Source organism: Poecilia mexicana, unplaced genomic scaffold, assembly GCF_051168715.1.
Source record: "Poecilia mexicana isolate PSO_F unplaced genomic scaffold, ASM5116871v1 scaffold_8, whole genome shotgun sequence".
NCBI lineage: Eukaryota > Metazoa > Chordata > Actinopteri > Cyprinodontiformes > Poeciliidae > Poecilia > Poecilia mexicana.
The window spans coordinates 10,031,397-10,051,849 of record NW_028263377.1 but is presented as its reverse complement, the minus strand read 5'-3'; the positions used below and the strand labels follow the sequence as shown (position 1 = coordinate 10,051,849).

Sequence of the window (20,453 nt, the reverse complement as noted above, 5' to 3'; positions counted from 1 at the left end):
CCATCATTGGAAAGTGCACATTCATCAGCAATTTACTGGACGAAGTCTGTGCATGTTTTTGGAGATAATGGGTCTTAAATTAAATTCACGATGGTGTCAAAGGTCTTACATTTGAGTTTGTGACATCTGCTGAAACTGGTTTAAATGGACTCGAATGTGACAACCACCTCAAATTCTGACTGCTGTTAAATTGAGTTGTTTTGTAATGAATTGAAAGCTTAACAATCAAAATAGCGGATTTTGACTTGGACATTTTTAATATTCTGCTACAAGGCGTGCATATTATATCTCAACACAATATGCATGTCGCATTGCCGATGAGCCGGACATTTTTTTGATTTTATAAACATTAATTGGAATGTATCGTGGTGAAATGTATCATGATAAATGATGAACGATACGATACCCATCTCTGGTGTCAATCAATTTCAAGTTTTGTCCTTTATGCAAGTTTACAACTGTATGCACATTTACCAGAGGACCTTTGAAACCTCTGGCTACCCCGTGGTCAGTCCTATTTTTATAAGAAGCCCTCCCTGGCATTCCCCCCAAACTCCTCCTGCAGAAGGAGAAAGCTGCAGGTCTGAGGGGTCAGCTGTAACAAGAGCCTTCTGAACATGTTTCTCACTATATAAAGGCTAAACATCTAAATAAACACTTGCTTAATCAAGCTGGCATTGGCGTAACCTTTTCTTAGTCAAAGCAGACTAAAAGAGGTGTCTAAACACCAGAGGTTTGACTGATTGCAGAGGCTCCCTGTATTTAAGAAAAGAGAAATGCTTCCGAAAGCCAACAATGTCTCAGCTACTGAAGGGGACACTTCAATTACACAGCGGCTCATATGGTGTCCTCCACTTCTGCAGGCTGGGGAGAGCCCTACTCTCAGCAGAAGGAGTCTTCCTCATGGGGGGAACCTTCAGCTGGTCCACCTGTGACGGTGGACAACGGGACATCTGCCTGGGGGAAGCCCATGGACACCAGCGCTGGCTGGGACGAACCCAACAAGGACGTCAGAGAATCTGGGTCAGGATGGGGCAACCAGCACAAGTCTGGTAAGTGGACGGCAGGTTTTGACCTCGCATACGTACTGCACCGCCTGCTTTTGTTTTCTTGTCTTTTAACGTCTTTCCTTAATATCTGCAGGTCCCAAGCCTATGGAGACGTGGGGTAGTGAGGACGTGTCCATGAGCAACAGCTGGGACCAGGAGGAGGAGGTGGAGATTGGGATGTGGAGCAACAACCAACAGGACAGCCGGTCTCATGACCAGAACACGTGGAACTACAAGCAAAAAGGCCCCAACAAGGTCTGACCAATTAAACACACAGTTATATTAAAAAAGGCAGAAGTACTTAGATTTCCCCCTCCCCTCTTTTTTGTTGACAAACTAAGAGTCTCTCTTTCTTTTTTTAAATCTGTGTTTCAGATGAACAAACCAGTCAACAAGCAGGACGACCATTGGAAACCATTTATCACCCAGTTCAGCAGCATGTCTTTCTCTGTAAGCTTCATCCTGTTCTGCTCAAAGTTCAGTTTCTGTTTGAATGTTTCAATAATCTCACATCGTTAGTACAACTCGGACACTGAGGAGATGAGTGGAAAAACATGCTTAAAATACAGGTATATTTTGAAGAACTTTAAAAAATGTAATTGATTTCAGTAATTAGATATATATATATATATATATATATATATATATATCACATACACACACACACAAGTACACAGTCCAGAGATATCATGGGCTGCACAGAATGAAGCTAGTTGTTCAGATTGCTGCATTTTCAGCATATAAATGGAAAGTTTAGTGGAAAGTAAAACTGGTAGAATAACTTGTACAAACTTATTCAGTCTCGATGGGAATGTGAAGGAAACGCCCACTTAGGAGTTTGTAGATTTTATTCCTTTAAGAGCCGCAGACACGCATCTACAGCAGCTGCTGCATTCCTGGACCAGAGGTGATGTCAGAGGTTACCTGTTGCTAAAGAGATAAAGGACTCTTTTAATTTCATCTCTTTAGATTAAATTTAAACTTTGCACTTCATTTGGAAATCAAGGTCTGACCCTGGAAGCAGAGTGGAGAGGCTCAACTTTTTTTATGTAGGAAATGGGGGGGGGGGGAATACAAAGATTTTCAGGGATATTATCAATAGGAGATGCAACTTGTATGCCTTTCTGTGCATAAATTCCTGATCATATTCCTCAAACAATGTCAGTAAATCTAGATCTTCTTGCCTTTGCAGAGGGACTCTCCTGACGAGTCCATGAAGCCAGGATCAGGCATGGGGACGGACAAACGTATGGACATGAGCAGCATGGGGGACTACAACGGCGTCATGGGGAAGAACCCAGTTTCTCGACACCAGTATCACAAGGACTCTGTCGTAGATCGTCCTTACCTTGACAAGGTACGCAGCAGCTTCAGCTATGAAGCCTTTAGAGGGGAGGATCGTCTGCTTAGCTGTTGCTTTCTTTGCTCTCTTCTGCCCCTCAGTGGTTGTTCTGACACGCTGCATGTCTGCACTGTTTTTTTTTTTTTTTTTTTAATGAGCTCTTCTCAGTTGCTGCGCAGCATTACTTGTAATTTTTTTTCATGTATTTGACTTGATTAAATTGCCTCTCATAAGCAGTTTGACCAGATTGCCGCGAAGTTCAGGCTTTTCTTTTTAGTTAAAATTTTCAGGTCCGTTTTTCTGTCGCGCTTCGACTCAATCTTAAATCTGTTTGTGCTTCGCTGCACTTTTCTCTCGCACCCAGAATTTTCTCTTTTCACCCTCCTCATTATGCAAAATTAATTACTTTGTCTCTTTTCTTCCCTTCCCTCTCTGTGCTTATTTGGCTGCTGACGTGCTTCCTGTCCCTCTGTGCTTGCCGTCCATGTGCTGTGCGCGCCGGGCCTTTGTTTCTGCAGCTTTCCGCTTATGATAGCCCTGCTTCTGATGAGCTCTCCTCCAATCAAAGCATGAGCCTTTCCCCTAGCAATTCTGCTCAGCCTATCCCCTGTTTCAACTCTGGGCCATCCCCTTCCCACTCTAGTTCTGGGGCCGCTCCGCAGGTGAGTGTGGAAGGATGACGAGTGGTTGTTGTCGGGGTTTTTTTTTATTATTTTGAGCTTTCAGATTACGTGGCTGGCGTTGTGGCATATTGTCCAACACATTCCTGACATTTATTAAATCTTAGACCTTAAACTGTTAAAAAAGCATGTGGTTGGTTGTTTCTCTTGTTGCATCTTGGTTGTTTAAATAACTTCATATGAAATGGTTTATTTTTTTCTTTCTTTTTCCTCCTCAGAATGTAAATCCCATGTTGGGTGGCAGCAGCGTAGCACAGGGCCGAGGAGGCCCCCAGTCCCAGCCCCCACCTCAACCCAATCTTCGCAACCAAGTGCCTCCGACCATCCTGCCCTCTCAGGTAGACCAAACTAACAATGCAGTAATTATATTATAATCATGTGGCATTCAGCAACTGTTTTTAAACAATTTGTTTTCATTTCTTTGAAACTCTTGGGCTCTTTTGAAACCTGCCAGAAATTTTTACTTTTCTATCCTTTATTTTTGGAGAATAAACAACAAAACTGAACAAACTTGTTGAATTTTGGAATTGCATGAAGGTTTTGTACAAATCTTTTAGCTAGTGCTTGAAATATCTGCAAGAAATTAGAAAAATGCGACGCCAAAATTCCCACTAATTTCATGGAAAATATTTGGATCAAGATGGAAAACATTTTGTGGAAAACATTTTTACAGTTGTGGGGGAGAAACCAAAACAATTTTGTTTCAAACAGTCAAACCAAGTCCAGATTCAAGTATAAAACTGTAAATGATCAAATATTTTAGTTATTTTTTCCCTTAATTTTTCCTTTATTTTTGGTGGGTTGATTGAGAACAAATTCTCATTTTCTCCTGCTGTTGGCATAAGACTAATAAGCTCCCATTCATCTTTATTGTATATATTTATATTGATAGTTTTCATTATAATTTATTTATGTGTTTATTATTATTGGAGTTTTGTGATAAAATTTTGCTCAGTATGAACATTTTAAATGTATCGTTAAATTACCAGTTGCAGTATGAAAAATTACCTTTATTGACCAAACTTCATGCTTATTTTTCTGTCTCCAGATTATACCATTTTATTGTAGCTAATTTCCATCTAAATATATTCGTTGATATGGTCAAGACAGCATTGCAAAAGCTGAAGAACTACTTGCTTTGTTTACTTAAATTGCGTCTCAAATAAAGACAATGCAGCCTTTATATCCAGTCAGAGCTTAATTCAGCAAATGGCGTCACAAGCTTCACTTTGAGGAAGAACATCCTGGTGTTCTTCCTCATTTCATCTTCCAAAGACGGCAGATCTTAACTTAAACCTGCATCCGTCTCTGTTGGTCCAGGTCCCTCCCTCTCTGCTGAAGTACCCAGGAGCTAACAGTGGATTGAACCCTCTGTTTGGTCAGCAGGTGGCTGTGCTCAACCAACTCTCCCAGCTCAACCAGCTCAACCAGCTCAGCCAGTTACAGGTATGACAGTGGAGGCTTGCACAGACCCGGCTTAGTTAAAATGCGAGAACTGTCATTAAAAGGGTCGTCGTGATTCTCGTTCTGCGTTTTGACTCCGTCGTCTGTCTGCAGCGTCTTCTCTTTCAGCATCAGCAGCAGCAAAAGGTTCAAAGCCAGAGGGCCATGCCCGTGGGTCGTCAGACTGAACAGGTGAGTTGGTTTCCTAATTTCAAGCCAACTTCCACCAGATATAGGTAAAATGTCGCTTCCTTCCTCCTCCTCTCCACAGACGCGTCCCATTGGTTCGTCTCCATCAATGATGCAGCCTCCTCGGCAACTCAAACCGTATCCCGACAACTACTTGTCCCAAAACACCCCAGACCTGCAGAAGGACGCTTCCTCCATCGGCTCCTTTGGCAACTTCTCCTTTGGTATGTCGACTCCTAGTCTAAATCACCAGACGCAGTTTCTCGAATTTCAAATGGGGTTGACGTAATTTTATTCACGATTTACTAAAGTATGGGTGAAGAAGGAAAGGGACCGATAAGAAATCTTACCTGTTGTTGGCAATGAGATATGAAAACTGATGTTCAGATGCTATGTAATCTTAATCTCATCTGACTGAGCTTGAGCTTTATTAGCAGGGTTCTCCTAGTGTACCATAAGCCTGGCGGGCAGGTGAAGCGTCATTTATGTTAGATAGGGTTTTAGACGGATTAAGCTAGGTTTATAGTTGATGCACTTTGGGCCGCTGGTGGACTACCACCGTGCTGAGCAGGTTTCCTGAGGGAAACCTTGTTTTAGCAAACAGAAGTGGGCAAAAATATTCCAACAGACTCATTTCTAGTGACTGAAAGTTCTGCAAAGATCCGACTCGGATCGACTGAAACTAATTCATTCCATGTTTCTCAGTTCAGCAATGAGGTTTGTGGTTGTTCCGTAAAAAAAATGTGAAGAAGTTTAAATGGTGTGAATACTTTTCATTAAGCTGATGGTACTCCCGCTGTTCCTGACCTCTGCCTCCGTCTCTTGCCATCAGGCTTGAACTCTAACCAGAATGTAACCCTGGACATGGGTGTTGGGGGTGGAAGCAGCAGTGGCGGAGGAGCTGTGAACTACAAAGAGCTGCCGCAGTCCAGACTGAGGAAACTTTGGGCTGCTGACCCCCTGGAGCAGAACAGTAAACCTGGTACTCCTTAAGTGCATTTAGTAACAGCACATTGAAACAAAAAACTGCTGTCTGCTTGTCGACTTGTTTGCGTCTCTAAGCCTGAGGTTTCATCCTACAGGTGCTATGTCGTCTGGACTCCGTCTGGACGACTCTCCTTTCTGTGATTTCCTGTCTCCCGGCCCGTCTCCCCTGAGCCCTCCTGGTCAATCAATGGGCTCTGTGGGGGATGGCTGGCCACCCCGTGCCAACTCCCCTCCTCCCCATGGAAATACTGTCACCTGGCCCCCAGGTAGATGCCCCGTCAACCTAGGAAACTCCTTTTTAAATGGTTTCTTTGGAATGACCGCTAATAATTGCGGACGACTATCTGCAGAGTTCCGGCCCGGGGAGCCTTGGAAAGGTTACCCCAACATCGACCCCGAGACTGACCCTTACGTGACCCCTGGTAGTGTCATCAACAACCTTTCCATCAACACCGTCCGCGACACAGACCTCCTCAGGGACAGGAACAACGGTAGGCCACACAAAACGTCTTTAAAATGTTGCCCCGTCATACTACCTCGCTTCAAATGTGAAGATGTGATTCTAAGTTTAGTAAATAAGGGAACTCGGAGGAGTCAAGTCAGCCAATAAATTGGCCCCTATTTTCTTAACCTTGAGAGATCGGCGATCGACCAATACTTGAGAAACTGACCTTGTCTACCGCTGCATAGGTCTGAGAATGAGCCACGATCTCCTTTTTTCTCTGCTGTGAGAGAGGACTGACTGACCCGCCCACCAGGTCACGTCTGCACCTACGCGGTTAACAAAAGTCAACCCACTGTTGCCAATTTAGCGACTTTCTAGACAAAAACAAATGGCATCCACCAAAACCGGAATTGGCAAATCAGGTTTTTCGTTAAAGATTGGTGACTCACCAGAAACTCCAAGCTTTGCACTCCTTTAGATAAGAGACGACGCAATAGAAATAACGCTGTTGCTATGGTTTCCCAGGGCCATCCTCATCACTGAACACCACGATGCCTTCTAACAGTGCCTGGTCATCCATTCGTGCCTCCAGCCACAGCGGTTCCCTCACCAGTACAGCACAAAGCACTTCAGGTACGTTTCACACTCAGGAATCACGTCGTGGCTCTAAATCAACCCGTCTTTCTGTAAATATACTCTCTCCATGGATCCACAGTTTTACATTTCCTAAATAAAATCAAACTCCGTCTCCCCCCCTTGCAGCTAGACCCAGTGAGTCAAAGTGGTCTCCTGGCGGCGGTTCTGTGTCCAACTCCTCTTTAGCCCATGAGCTTTGGAAGGTCCCCCTGTCTCCTAAGCCGCTGCCAGTAGCAGCCCCCTCCAGACCACCGCCCGGCCTCACCAGCCAGAAGCCCAGCCCCGCCTCCTCCAGCTGGGACGGCTCTGCCCTGAGGCTGGGGGGCTGGAGCTCCTCCGAGTCCAGATACACGCCCGGTGAGACAGCATGGGTGTTTCTATAATTTTACTATTATAAATAATTTTACAGGGTGAGATGTCTCTCTCTCTGCTTTTTTTAAATATTTTAAATGATGTTTTTATTAATCAGGCTCCAGTTGGGGTGACAGCAGCAGCTCAGGGAGAACCCAATGGCTCGTTCTGAAAAATCTCACACCTCAGGTACTCAGAGTAGTTTAAATAAATCACAGCACAAACTGTTTCATTACTATCCAAGTGCTTGATGTTTTAGCTTGCGTGCTCCTTTTGGGTTCCCAGATTGACGGCTCTACACTGAGGACTCTGTGCATGCAGCATGGCCCTCTGATCACATTCCACCTCAACCTGCCACATGGTAACGCCGTGGTTTGCTACAGCTCAAAGGATGAAGCCGCCAAGGCCCAGAAGAGCCTGCACATGTGAGAATGAACTATTTATTTCCAACAGACTTTATAGACTGTCAATCATACAACTTTTCATGTCATTCGCGAACTCGTTTCTTTCCATCAGCTTATTTTAGCCAGTTGTTTCGAGGTCCAAGTGCTGTTGCATCGCAAAATATTTATTCCCTTAAACTTTTATTTATTACAATTTGCCATTTGACAACCGCAAATTTGAATTTACTGCATTGAGATTTAATATGACAGACCTACACAACTTAAAAGTATGAAGAAACTTTTTTTGTTTTTCTTTTATATAAATGTGAAGTTTTGTGAGCCTTTTATCTGAAGTAAAAAAGTTCTTAAATCTGCTTGATATTCAAACTGCAAAGTTTTGTAATAAATTACAATCCAAAGTTAAATTAAAAGCCTAAATTTGGAAATCGTTACAGTTGATACCAGATGTTTTCATACGCCTAATAAAAAAGACGCACACTTTTTTTTTCTTACTATCTTAAGTTAAATCACGCCAAACTTTTCTTATTTTAGGTCAGATATCATTACCAAAATTATTTCCATTTGCTAAATATCAGAAAACTGAGAGCATTTTTTTTATATAGATTTCTTTTGTAACTTTTTTTGTGCTTTAAGCATTTAATCTGAGCAGGAAGGCCATTTACCTTAATGTGCTTCGTTTGGATTATTTCAATTATTGATCTGTGTAGATGAAATAAAGCTTGGCTTGTATTTTATACATTGAAACAGCATTATTGATGAAATTGGGATTTTTTTTATTTTTTTATTATTATTTGTTAAATTTTTGTTTTATTCTTGGATCTGTCTGGGACACATGAAACATTTCAAAACATAAAATGTTATATTTTAGTTCATCTTATCCTAGATACAGAATGTAAAATACATCATCATTATTAACAGTACTAAACATCATATAATGATGAATTTAATTTAATTTTTTTTTGTTTGTGTGGTTTTTGTCTCAAATGTGAAGCTGGAAAATCCTGAAAAAATGCTTACATTTTACTGTAAAAAGAAAAAAGTATGAACTCTTGTTGTTTTCAGCAGCTCTACTCGGGGTTTTGTGTCGGGGCAAACATAAACTCGTCTTCGTGTCCCTGCAGGTGTGTTTTGGGGAACACTACTATACTGGCTGAGTTCGCCAGCGAGGAGGAAATCAGCCGCTTCTTTGCACAAGGGCAGTCACTGGCCACGCCCTCCTCTGGCTGGCAGGCCATCGGCTCCTCTCAAAGCCGAATGGATCAGTCTCACCCCTTCCCCAGCCGCGCCTCTGACCCCAGCCAGTGGAACAGCGGCGACCTGCACAGATCCTCTCTGTGGGGCGGGCCCAACTACTCCAGTAGCCTGTGGGGGAACCCCAGCGCCGCTGAGCAGGGGCGGATCAGCAGCTCCTCTCCAATCAGCTCCTTCCTCCCGGTGGACCACCTGACGGGGGGCGGGGACTCCATGTGAAGCGCCAGACGGGGAGTGGGGGGCCGGGAGACGGGTCAGTAGAGAATAATCAGCTGAAGAAAACTGAAAGAAAAGAGTAGTTCTAAACGCAGCAGCACTAGTTGGGACTCTTTCTCATTTACAAGATATTCAAGAAAACGGGGGTCCGGGGTGTCTCCCCCTGTGGAATACAAGTTACGTTTCTCTTTCTGCACATATGTCCACTTTGTTTTAGCCCAAAAACATATCAGTCGGAATACTTGAATCATGCAGGCCAATTCTATAATGTGAACGGATGGATATTTGCTTCCAGGTAGTACTCTTTCAGACCGAAAAAAAGCTTCAGTCAAGTTCATTATTATTATTATTATTATTATATATTTTGTTTCATTCGTCATGTTTATTTGAATTCCAATTCTTTTATTTTCAACATTTTCAAATTTTTTTTTGTTTGCGTTTTGTTTGCTGACGATGTTGGAGTATGAGCTTTTTTAACTTTGCACTGAATGTGGTTTTTTTCTCAGTATATATAATCTGCAATATAGAGGGAGCAGCCAGTTTTTTCCAGTGTAGCTGTTTACTCATTGAGGTCCTTATCGTACGTGTGCGCGCGAGTACTTTGTGTGTATGTGATTGCATTGTGAATGAGTATATGTGCGCTCCTCTCTGCCTTGGCACGCCTACCTTACTGCGTTGTTGTGGAGTTCAAGATCAACAGATAAGTTCAAAAATAAAGCCTGACTTAGGATGATTATCTGGTGATAGAAATAAAACAACATGAAAAGAATAAGTGACATTTATAAAAGTATTGCACCAATTTTTGTTTTAAAACTAAAGAAAGTTGAGCTCTGCAGTGCAAAGGACTGTAGCCGCAGCTGGGACTAGCAAGCCTCTCCCGCTCTAAGAAGTGGGCGGGGCCTATCTAGCAAGCCCTCCCGGTCGCCCCCTAATGGAGCGTGGAGGGAACAGCACTTTCAGAATAGGCTTTCAATGTTTTTTGGAGGTGCCACACTGCAACCTCTTGTTTACAAGACTTAGGAGGCAGAACGTGTGTCCATTCTTCATTTTAAAGAGAAGATAAACTAAAAAAAAAATTAAAAAAAAAATTAAAAAGCTAAAAAAAAAAAGTATATATAAAAATTATAAAAAGAAATAGAAAAAACAAACAAAAAAAAAACTCTTGAGGATGAAGACGATGCGTTGTAACTCTGGGAATTCGGATCAGTGTTTTTTTTTTTTTTTTTCTTGGCCATGGCGTTGGTTATTTAAACTATTCCTCTTCTTGTCTGCTAAATAACCAGCAATGGTTCTCAGGAAATCAAGCCAGTTTCCCCCTCGCCCCTTGTAGTTGAATTTAAAACAAAAACAAAAAAAATAAAAACTACTACTACTCCTTGTAGGAAAGGAAAATCCAACATCTAGCACTGAAAACTATGTAAAGGTCTTTTTTTTCCTTATAATTTTTTTTTTCCTCTGCCAAATAACTGCTTTAAAGCTGGAGAAGCTCACACACTGCTTTCAATATGCTGTCTTTTTTTGCGGGAGGAGGAGCGTTCCCGGTAAAGACGGTGGGAAGGACGGAGGAGGGACTGTAAATCATCCCAGCGCTCCCTCTCTCCCTCCATCCCTCTCTCCTCCTCCTCCTCCTCCACTCCATTGTTGTAGAAACTTTGGGGACTGTTTTTAATGTGAGTGTAAAATGTCTCGTCACTTATAATAATAATAATAAGAAAAAAAAACAAGAGAAAAGGCAAAATCTGTATCTATGCATACTGTAGCCTCTCGTATTCACAAGGCCTGCCGAGAGGTTTTTCTTTTCGTTTTTGTTCCCTGTCTCTCAAAAAAAATGTTTGAAATGTTTCATTAAGTACGACTACATGCTATTTTTTTTTTGTTTCGTTGCTTATAATCATTGCCACAAATGTGTTTTAAAAAGGTATATAACAAAAAACGAAGAAAACAAAAATTTTTTTTTTTTTTTGGTTGAAGATATTTTAACAGTGCAAAAGTCGTCCACATTTCATTGCCTTGATCCTAAATGTGTCCGAAGATGCAACAAGTCAAGTGGCTTCTACCTGTTTACAAATAGAATATGATTGTATTGTTGTACTGTTTTTATTTTCTTTATTTTTTTCTTTTCTTTATTTTTTCTTTTTTTGGTTGGTTGGTTTTCTCTTCCCATCCTTTGGGTCTGGGAAGGGTGGGGTACTCATCTGAAGTTTCTGACATCATGGATTTGTTTGTGTGTGCGTGTGTGTGCGAGAGAGAGAGAGAGAGAGAGAGAACCGTGTGAATGTAACTGTTGATTTCAAAAGAAATACTTGCGTGAACATTAAATTTACCTATATACCAGTGATTGTTGAGTTACTATGATGCACAATTTTTAGCGCGACAAGGCGAAAGCTTCAGAGCACGTTGGACGAGATCAGCATTAGCGGAAGCCATGGACCTTAATTTTCTTTTCTCGTGTTATTTTTACTTTTCTCTTCCCGTGTTCAGCCTGTTATGCGTGTGTGTTGGCATGCACACATTAACATCCCCCACTCCCAACACCAATATAAAGTTTTTATTTCAGAAGTACTACAAGCTTTTTTGGCTTTAGTTGTGTATTCTTTTCTTTTTTTTTTTTTTTTTTCTCCACCGTGAATATATAAAATAAGCGACTTTGAGACGTATGTAGTGAATAAACCTTGAGTATTAGCCAGACTTGACAGTGGTGTGTGCCAGTATTGAATGCTCTCTACCAAATAATTCAATCATACAAAAAAGATTAGTTTACTTAATTCCACATCTCTTTGCTTAAACTAAAAATATATATAAATATATATCTTGTGTTTTTGTCTTGTTGAAGTTATCAAATGGAACATCTGAACTGTGTTTTTAGTGTTTTTTTTTTTTTGTTTTTTTTAGTTAAGTTGACAGAATGAACTGAGGAGCCTTGGATTTTGCACTCGGGCGGATTGGAGGAAACACCAGAGTCGGGTCGGGGTCATAAGGCCGGGCGAGGATTTAGCTTAGCGACAGGGTAACTATTGTGTGGCGTGAGCTGCGGCTAAAGTCGACGGTGCTTAGTTTTTTTTTTTTTTGTTTGTTTTTGTTTTTTCCTCGCCTCGGATTGTAGCGAAAACGGTTAAAAAAAAAAAAAAGGCTCAGCGGAGCTCCGATTTGACGCATTCAGCATCTTCAGCCATGTCGCCACCGCATGGGACGGAGCAGGAACTGCAGCTGCTGCTCCTGGTTTGTTGTTGGAGGGCGGGGTTAAGAAGCACGGGGATGTTCTGACCATGCCTGGCGATCATGGCGGGAGATACTCATGACTGAAAATAGTTTTGATTTTATTTTTTTTAGCCCCTTTGTGACTCAGGCAAGAGGATGTGACTTATAAGGCTCGTTTTCAGGGACACACAGGGTTCCACTCGCTTCCTTGCTGGCTTATCTTGAATCGACTCTCCCACATCCAAACCCTAAGCTCAGTTACAGGGGAGAAGATCCAAAAGAAAAAGAAACTGTCTTGAGAGTATGGAGGAAGTCGACCCCAATCTGTCCATATTCCCTTTCTGCTCGTTTAAAAGGACTTTGTTCATTCTGATTTATTTTTTGTTTTGTTTTTAGCAACGCACATTTTCCTGCGCTGATCTAAGAGCGGTTTTGTCCTACTTTAGTATCCTTACCTTAAACGTTAGTGGGACGATAACTGAGCTCTGAGCAGCCTCGGAGGTGGCATCGCTAGCGCTGTTAGAGAAGGGACAAGCAACGTCTGTAAAACGCCTCTCAGTAATAATTTTTAATTTTTTTTTTTGTTCCCAGCAGAATTGTGCTATCTTTCTGTCTTGTTCAATCTACTGTTGGTGTGTGTGAAGATGCACGTGTGTGTGTGTGTGTGTGTGTGTGTGTGTGTGTGTGTGTGTGTGTGTGTGTGTGTGTGTGAGAGAGAGAGAGAGAGAGAGAGAGTGAACTTATGCCAAATCGAGGAGGGAGGGTTGTTAGGGAAGGAAAGGGATTGCATTTTTTTTTTTTTTTTTTTTTTTTTAAAGCTGTATGTGTGCATATATGTATTTAAAAAGCTGGACAATGTTAAATGCTTGAAGAAAAAAAAATACATTTGCAAAAAGATGACATGAGGAAAACCACCATGAGCAATGTACAATCCCCAAAAAGCTGCCAAGCAGCTTGACGACAGGGCCAGACGAGGGGAGGAAAGAAGGAAAGAGATTGCTAGGAGAGGAGGGAGGGTCGCTGGTGAAACTCTACTACTTTAAAAAATATATATATTTAAAGTACAAATAATGTGACTTGTGGTTTTTTTTTTTTTTCTCTTAACTATCCTGTGACTAAAATGCTATATTATATCATAACACACACCCAACGGCTCCTACGGTCGATCAAAAGTGCTAAGGCTATTTTTATTTTTTATTTTATTTTTTAAGAAAAACAAAAACTGTGAGAATCTGCTGTCTTTTGTTTTACACTTAGTATGACCACACATGTACAAACCCTGAAAAGCTTTAGTCTAACCAGCACAAAGATGTGGGTCGGGGACGGGTGGGATTTATTTTTTTACTTTTATTTTTTCCCCCTTTTCTTTCTCGGGGTTGGGTGTTGCTCAGAGAGACTATGCAGTGGAGTGTTGAACCCAGGCTTCCATGTCCACCTTGGGTTTTCTGTTCTCTAAATTATATATATATATAAAAAAAATCCCTTTGTAGAAACGCAGCTGAGATGGGATTCCCAATAACGTTCCTCAAACATGTGCCATCTTTGAATTGTACTGCTTCTAATAATCTTAAAACAAAAAACAAAACAAAAAAAAAAGCAAAAAAAAAAACAAACAAAAAACAACCTGATGAACCTTTATTACCTAACAGGGCCAGTTGTAGCAGGAGACGACAGGTTAAGATTTGCAAAGTCCATTTATTTTCCCAGCTTGGCCGGTGAAACTGCAAATTTTACACAACTACAATGTTTTTTATAGAGATTCTATCAATCCACAGTGTGTAGTTGGATCACCTTTAAAACTATTATGCACATTGCTTTGGGGAGACTGTTGAAACTATACATAATATATATATATAAATATATGAGAATATAAGCGTACAGTGTCTAATCATCGGGAGGACGCGGTCCTTTCCAACAAACAGAACAGGAAGTACCTTTTGCTTTCATTTTCCAAATGTCTTCCTCGGCTCATCAAAGGATTTTATCTTAACTTCAGTGGAATCTGCACTTTTTGAAGGACAATCTTTATTTGTATGGGTATAAATTGACAAAAAACACAAAAACATTAAAAAAAAAATGAAGTCGCCTGATATTACATGGTATAGAAAACCAACTCCAGTGTGCTCTAATAATGAATGTCTCCTCTGATGCTGTCTATATGTTTGGGTTCATTTAATCTTTTTATCCTTTTTTTTTTGTTGTCGCTTGGTTTGTTCTGTATTTTTTTTTTCTCTTTAATTTTCTGGATTTTAGTATTAGGAGAATCTGTATTAAGATGTAGAGTAGTAGTTAGTAGGTCTTCTGTTGGCTGTACTCGTATACTGATTACTGTTTGTAACCGTCTGGCTCCTGCAGCCGGCATACAAAGCTGTATAACTTGGGTACAACCCTCAATAAAAGACTAACAGTGACAAAACGCTCCAGCTCACCACGTCTTTATTTTCTCCACTACCTGGAAAGTCCTTGGTGTTTTATGTTCAGTGTTTTCCAGGTAAGAAGCCTAAGTAGTCTCTTATATCTCATTGCATAAATGACTCCCTTTTTCCTCCAAAGTGCTTTGCTTTTCTATCCTTTCATCAATGGAAATGACAAATCTGTACTGGGTGTTTAATACAAAACTTAATTCTTGTAACAAAGAAATCGCATCTGTATTCGTATGCTTTGAATGAAATGAGACCGGAGCCGCGTTTACAGAACCAAACATCCTGCCTTTATTGATCTATTCATGAGAAAATTATACATCAATTTGACAGGCTGGAACCTGAAGTAAAATAAAACTCAGGGCTTTGATAGAGCCTCGTTTAATACAGGTTCTCAACATCCAAGCTCCCGAGCACATGTTCGCTTTTAAATACAGTGAAACACAAGACACGGCAGGCGATTGCAGACGTCGCTACGATGGACCGAAGAGCTTGACGAGGGCGGGGATGTCGAAGTGGGGAAAAAAAAAAGTGGCGCCGATCTGCTTCGTGAGTACTTCCCATGGGGTGGGCACGTTCTGCAAGTAGAAAGTGATGTGAAAAATCAAAGGTGTACACTCCGGAGAAGCTGAGAGCAGAGTGGAAGCACTTGCCTTTGAACCATTATTCATAAACATCCTTCTTGTCTGCAATGTACTGTACAATCTCCTCAGGAGTCATGAGCTTCTCTGCTTCGGCATCTGGGATCTCAAAGCCTGCAGCAGAAACGGAATAGGAAGGTCCAATAAACGATGAGCCGGAAAAAAAACTGAAATCCAAAACATGACCCTGGTTTTTTTTTTTTTTTTTAAGTTCAAGAGCATCTTATGCTATAAGATGAGCCACTGATTTCTGCATGGCGATCTCTACTTCTTTGCTTCTCAACCTGGACAACTAACCAACCGGCTCTCACCAAACTCGTCTTCCATGGCCATTATGATCTCCACCTGGTCCAAGCTGTCCAATCCCAAATCTTTCATGAAATGGGAGGTTACCTGAAGCTGGAGAGTAAAACAATTATTTAGTGACTTCATTGCATTTTAAATAAGTCATGCTGACTCAAGAAAATATAGACTTCCTAAAGATCCAATAGAAACCTTTTTTTTTTGTCTCGCTTTGCAACAACTCACCTTTTCTGGGTTGATCTTGTCGTAGAGTTTCAGTACATACAAGACACGGTCTTTGATGGTTTCTAGGGTGAGAGGGGGCAGGTCGCCATACTGTCGGCACAGCAACCCCACCGATGAGATCTAAGCAAGGCCCGGGAGAAAGAGACAGGAAAGTTCAGATCAACGCATTTCTCTCCACTGTTAAACTAAAGATCCACTGTTTTTCAGCAAAATCCTGATAATAACAGACACTTGGGAACCCAAAAAATCCAATCTTTTTACAATCAGTTAACATTTTTCAGTGGGGAAGTGATTACTGACGAAGACGACTTAAGTTAGGCTACTTCCACAATCAGCAAAATGCACAGGAATGTACGAAGCAACACATTCAAGCATTTCCATGGTTCATTCAAGAAGGTATTTCAGCAAATGAATTGTTTTGTAATGCCAATTTCTAATTTCTACTAAGAGAAGATAATATCTTTATTAAAGACACACAAGAAGGTCCATACTAAAAAGATATTATAAACAAGATAAAAATAAACAAGCTCGTAACAGCGTGCCTTTGGTGTACTTACACTTTATGATTTAATTCATTAAGAAATTGTAATAAACTAGGAATAAATGTTAACTACAGTGCAGAGTGGATAGGATGAACAACTGTTTGGAGGAAAAGGGATAAATCTTTTAATTTAGACCGGTTACATTTTTACTCGTCTTCACCTGTAAAAAGTAGTAAAGCAAACGTGTACTGCACAGAATATTTAGTAATTAATCCCTGAAGACTCAAGTTTTCAATAACAAATCCATAGTGATGTCTTTGTTGCGTAAATTGAACCTTTCTGCTATTCCTTCGCAGTCTTCTAAGTGTATAAAGACATGCCTTTAGAGAGTGGTTATTATTCACTGTTAGAAGCATTTAATTTAATGCGTGTCTGGGGTGCAGACTTACTCAACACAAGTACAACAACACATGCCAGTAAATTTTGCTAACAGCTAGCTTTATGTGCTAACAAGCCACAAAACTCAGCAGTTGTGTCGCAATAGCATTCCTTCATAACTGTGGCCACACAATCGTGTTGAAAAATTAGTCCGCGAGCTAAAACAAAGGTCAGACATCTCAGTAAACCTGCAGCAGACGCTATTAGCCTGTGAGCTTTGAAAGACATCGGGTAGGTCACACAGCTAGGCCGCAGCTCTGCGCCGCGCTAGCAGCAACTCACCCTGCTCTGTCCCAGCCACCGCGTCCTCCGGCTGTCTGCAGCGAAGGAGAATGGTCGGTGGACGGTGACTGCCGGGGCGACAGCCGCTCTGAGCGCGAGGTTGACCGGGCAAAGCCTCAATGAGGGCCGGCCAAGCGAGCGGACACACTGCTGCAGGACACGGGCCGCCATGTTGTAGGAGAACCTGCTGAATCGGAGGCAAGTTAGAAGACTCCAGGTCAAGGGCTCCAATCTGCGCATGCGCGTTAAATACGAGAGGATTTTTCTTTAAAAAATTATTTGCTGTTTATTTTTGGTTAATATTTTATAGTATACTATAGAAGTCTTTTTTAAAAGTGATACTCATACGAATAATAATTTATTTAAAAGGATCATTATGGAAGTGTCAAGGGCAGACCAATCGATCCTTGAATGAGCATGCGCAGAACACAGGAAGTGAAAAGGGCTGAACTCAGAGCTGGAAATAACAACTAGATGTTTTTATCAAATAACAATAACTTCTGTCGTTGATATTATAACTAATTACTAACCATGGAGCTGTCTGAAATACTGTACAACAAAGCGGAGTACATTGAAACGGTAATAGATGCGGCGTTTGAATCCTTTAGTAGCTAAAGTAGCGGCTCTTTTAACTAGCTGTCTGCTAATGTGGAGAAGGGCGTTGGACGCCAGAAGAGGGGTTTAATACTCATGTTGTGGTTTTTGCAGGCTTCTGGAAACAAAGTGAGCAGGCAGTCCGTGCTGTGCGGGAGTCAAAACATCGTACTGAACGGCAAAGTGAGAAAACAACACGAACGCACCGAGCTAACGGAGAGAAATCTGGTTTTAAGCTTTGCTTGTCCTGGTTTTTTCTTCTTCTTCAGACTATTGTGATGAATGACTGCATCATCAGGGGGGACCTGGCTAATGTCAGAGTGGGTAGACACTGTGTTGTAAAAAGCCGGAGTGTTATTCGACCACCTTTTAAAAAGTTCAGCAAAGGGTAAGGGATTCTTCTCATGTTCCACGTCTTCAAGCTGATCATGTCACATTTAATCTTGTTTTAGTTCTGTCTTAAAACTTATTCAGATGCTTGAGTTTTTGCAAATGTCTTCATCTCTCTGTATATAATGCATTAAAAAAAACCTAACCAAACTTTATTGCAGTCACTCATTCTGCAGGCTTGTAGAGTCTTACATCTGTATGTTTTTAATCATTCAGCGTATCTTGTCCTTATCCCTGTTTTGCTTCAGTGTGGCGTTTTTCCCGCTCCATATTGGAGACCATGTCTTCATCGAGGAGGACTGTGTGGTCAATGCAGCGCAGATCGGTTCCTATGTCCACATCGGCAAGAACTGTGTGATAGTAAGTGGGGGGAGTGAAATTTTTGAACCAACGAACCCAAGAACGGTTAAAAGACAGCCTTAAAAAATAGAGGAAAAAAGTGGGACTGCCTCCCAGCTACAGTCTTCTACAGTCACATGGTGGTCATGCTTTGAAGAGAAGATGGCAAACAGCGCCGAAACAACAGATTAATATCTATTGGGGGGGGGAGGGATTGGAGAACATATAGACAGAATATTTATGGAAATAGAGTATGGAGAAATACAGTTTACATACAACAAATAAAAAGACATACAGTTTTTTTTTGTTTGATTGTTTTTTTTTCCCCCTTCGGCATTTACAGTTAAATCAGACTAAGCTTCTCATGCAGGTCAGTTAGGATTACCAAAATTATTTCTATTGGCTAAATGCAACAATATTGTGAAAATGACGCATCAGAGATTTATTTATCAACGACTTTGAAATCAGAACAGAAGCCTGGTCTGATTTAATATCGGTGAGATTTAAAAAAAAAAATATATATATATATATGTTTGTAAACTTCTGGTTTCTCTACCATTTTTTTAAAGTTGTATGAATGTATCATCTTTCTACTTATTTGTACATTTCTTTATTTATGTCTGTTTTTAATCCCATCAGTTTGTCCACTTTTTATCCATCCATAAAGTTTCCTTCCTTTTGTCCTTTTGGAATGTAATTTTTGCAGGTCCTATATTTTGAAGTGGATTTTCAGTTTCATACAAACTGTATGATTTTTTTATTTTTATTTTTTTCTGTCTTGTATTTTTTTTCTAACCAACATTTTAGACAGTGGAACCTAAGAGTGCAAAACTGAATCAGTACGACTTCCGGGAGGCGGTGAAAGGTTTTAACTCAGAGATGTTTGTTAATTTTATTCGTTCGGTCTTGCAGGGCCGTCGGTGTGTGCTGAAAGACTGCTGCAAGATCCTAGACAACACGGTGCTTCCTCCTGAGACAGTGGTGCCACCTTTCACCGTCTTCTCCGGATGTCCAGGTCAGCAGGACACACAGCAGACTTATTTGTCTTCCTTTTCCACCAAACCTGCTTTTAATAGTTTTTTTCTCCCCTCTCTCTCTTTGGTGCTCCTCCAGGTCTGTTTTCAGCAGAGCTCCCAGAATGCACACAGGATCTCATGATTGATGTAACCAAGAGCTACTACCAGAAGTTCCTGCCGCTCAGCCAGATCTGAACCGCACCACGACACTTTAAGCCAGCCCTGCGATCAGACGGGTGGGAGCTCCTGGAGAACTGCAGTGGACTTTTCTCATCAAAACATCACACTAGGATTTCATTTAACTGTTCTTCTGAATCCTTAATGTCAGATACAAAAACAACCTGGATCTTGATTTATTTTATACACCAATGTTTTGCCTCATCTGCTGCTCGTAAGTGAAGGAGAGGTTAAAACCTTATAAAATTCAGCTGGTGGATCTTCAACAGCGTTGGCTGTATATGTAACCCTACACCCATGTAGTTTTGCTTTTAAAATGAAACGGTATGTATTAGTTGGCTTTTTTCCCCCCACTATACCCCAGACTTTGTTGAACCCCATTTTGATTTTCTTTTTTTTATTTGATCTCGTTGAAGGTTGTGTCTGCTTTACATTTGTCATTTAAGTTTACAGTTGTTGCAACATTTAATTATTTAAGCCTGTAAATAAATGCAAATGTGTGAAATTGTCTAAGCTACTAGTATTTAATAATGAGAATGTTGAGTTCTGTTAATACAGAGCTCAACTTTAGCTCGCAAGGTAATCTTTTCATGGTAAATGTCCACTTGATATTTGGAAATACAAAATCAATACAGCGACTCTTCGAGGGAAGTAAAGGACGGGCGCATCTTTTTAATACGGTATCTTGGCGCCCTCTGGTGGTTCAAGACTGAACTGTTGGTGGCCATTAGTTTTTCCGCCTGTTAGGAAAACACGTTTTGAGAAATGACGATAAACTGACGTTTACATATGGAAAACCCTGTTGCTTTGATTGAAACCTTCCATTTATTATGTGTATTTTTAGGAGTATATTCGCAGTTTAATATTTTTCCTGGATCTTTTGTTGGGTATGTCAAAATAGGGCTATGCCCAAGTTGAACAGTTTTTACTTTTCTCGCTAAAACGTGATCTCTTT

The 20,453-nt window shown here is 40.9% G+C and overlaps 3 protein-coding genes across 4 annotated transcripts in view; 2 read left to right on the top strand and 1 right to left on the bottom strand.

Annotated features, from left to right (window-relative positions):
- Positions 1 to 14,607, top strand: part of tnrc6a (trinucleotide repeat containing adaptor 6A) — a 39,221-nt gene extending 24,614 nt beyond the window's left edge. Inside the window, exons 11-27 of one of the 2 annotated variants that reach the window (XM_014982657.2) lie at positions 864 to 1,052; positions 1,144 to 1,304; positions 1,425 to 1,499; positions 2,242 to 2,406; positions 2,910 to 3,053; positions 3,290 to 3,409; positions 4,392 to 4,517; positions 4,629 to 4,706; positions 4,786 to 4,927; positions 5,536 to 5,685; positions 5,786 to 5,956; positions 6,041 to 6,181; positions 6,661 to 6,768; positions 6,898 to 7,128; positions 7,241 to 7,311; positions 7,408 to 7,547; positions 8,648 to 14,607. In XM_014982657.2, coding sequence (XP_014838143.2) covers positions 864 to 1,052; positions 1,144 to 1,304; positions 1,425 to 1,499; positions 2,242 to 2,406; positions 2,910 to 3,053; positions 3,290 to 3,409; positions 4,392 to 4,517; positions 4,629 to 4,706; positions 4,786 to 4,927; positions 5,536 to 5,685; positions 5,786 to 5,956; positions 6,041 to 6,181; positions 6,661 to 6,768; positions 6,898 to 7,128; positions 7,241 to 7,311; positions 7,408 to 7,547; positions 8,648 to 8,996 — 2,561 coding nt within the window. In that variant the 3' untranslated portion in view covers positions 8,997 to 14,607. The remainder of the gene's footprint in view (positions 1 to 863; positions 1,053 to 1,143; positions 1,305 to 1,424; positions 1,500 to 2,241; positions 2,407 to 2,909; positions 3,054 to 3,289; positions 3,410 to 4,391; positions 4,518 to 4,628; positions 4,707 to 4,785; positions 4,928 to 5,535; positions 5,686 to 5,785; positions 5,957 to 6,040; positions 6,182 to 6,660; positions 6,769 to 6,897; positions 7,129 to 7,240; positions 7,312 to 7,407; positions 7,548 to 8,647) is intronic. The other variant, XM_088008227.1, reaches the window with a different exon arrangement.
- Positions 14,608 to 14,878: 271 nt separating this feature from the next.
- On the bottom strand, positions 14,879 to 17,195 carry ndufab1b (NADH:ubiquinone oxidoreductase subunit AB1b). Its single transcript, XM_014982665.2, has 5 exons — positions 16,983 to 17,195; positions 15,781 to 15,900; positions 15,564 to 15,651; positions 15,265 to 15,366; positions 14,879 to 15,189 (listed from the first exon to the last, which is right to left on the bottom strand). The coding sequence occupies exons 1-4, from the start codon at positions 17,151 to 17,153 to the stop codon at positions 15,275 to 15,277; spliced, it is 471 nt and encodes a 156-aa protein (XP_014838151.1). The 5' UTR covers positions 17,154 to 17,195; the 3' UTR covers positions 14,879 to 15,189; positions 15,265 to 15,274.
- Positions 17,196 to 17,392: 197 nt separating this feature from the next.
- dctn5 (dynactin 5) lies at positions 17,393 to 20,003 on the top strand. The gene is made up of 6 exons (XM_014982664.2): positions 17,393 to 17,561; positions 17,691 to 17,759; positions 17,846 to 17,964; positions 18,215 to 18,326; positions 19,218 to 19,320; positions 19,419 to 20,003. Exons 1-6 carry the CDS (start codon positions 17,514 to 17,516, stop codon positions 19,514 to 19,516), a joined length of 549 nt encoding a protein of 182 aa, XP_014838150.1. The 5' UTR covers positions 17,393 to 17,513; the 3' UTR covers positions 19,517 to 20,003.
- Positions 20,004 to 20,453: the final 450 nt, after the last annotated feature.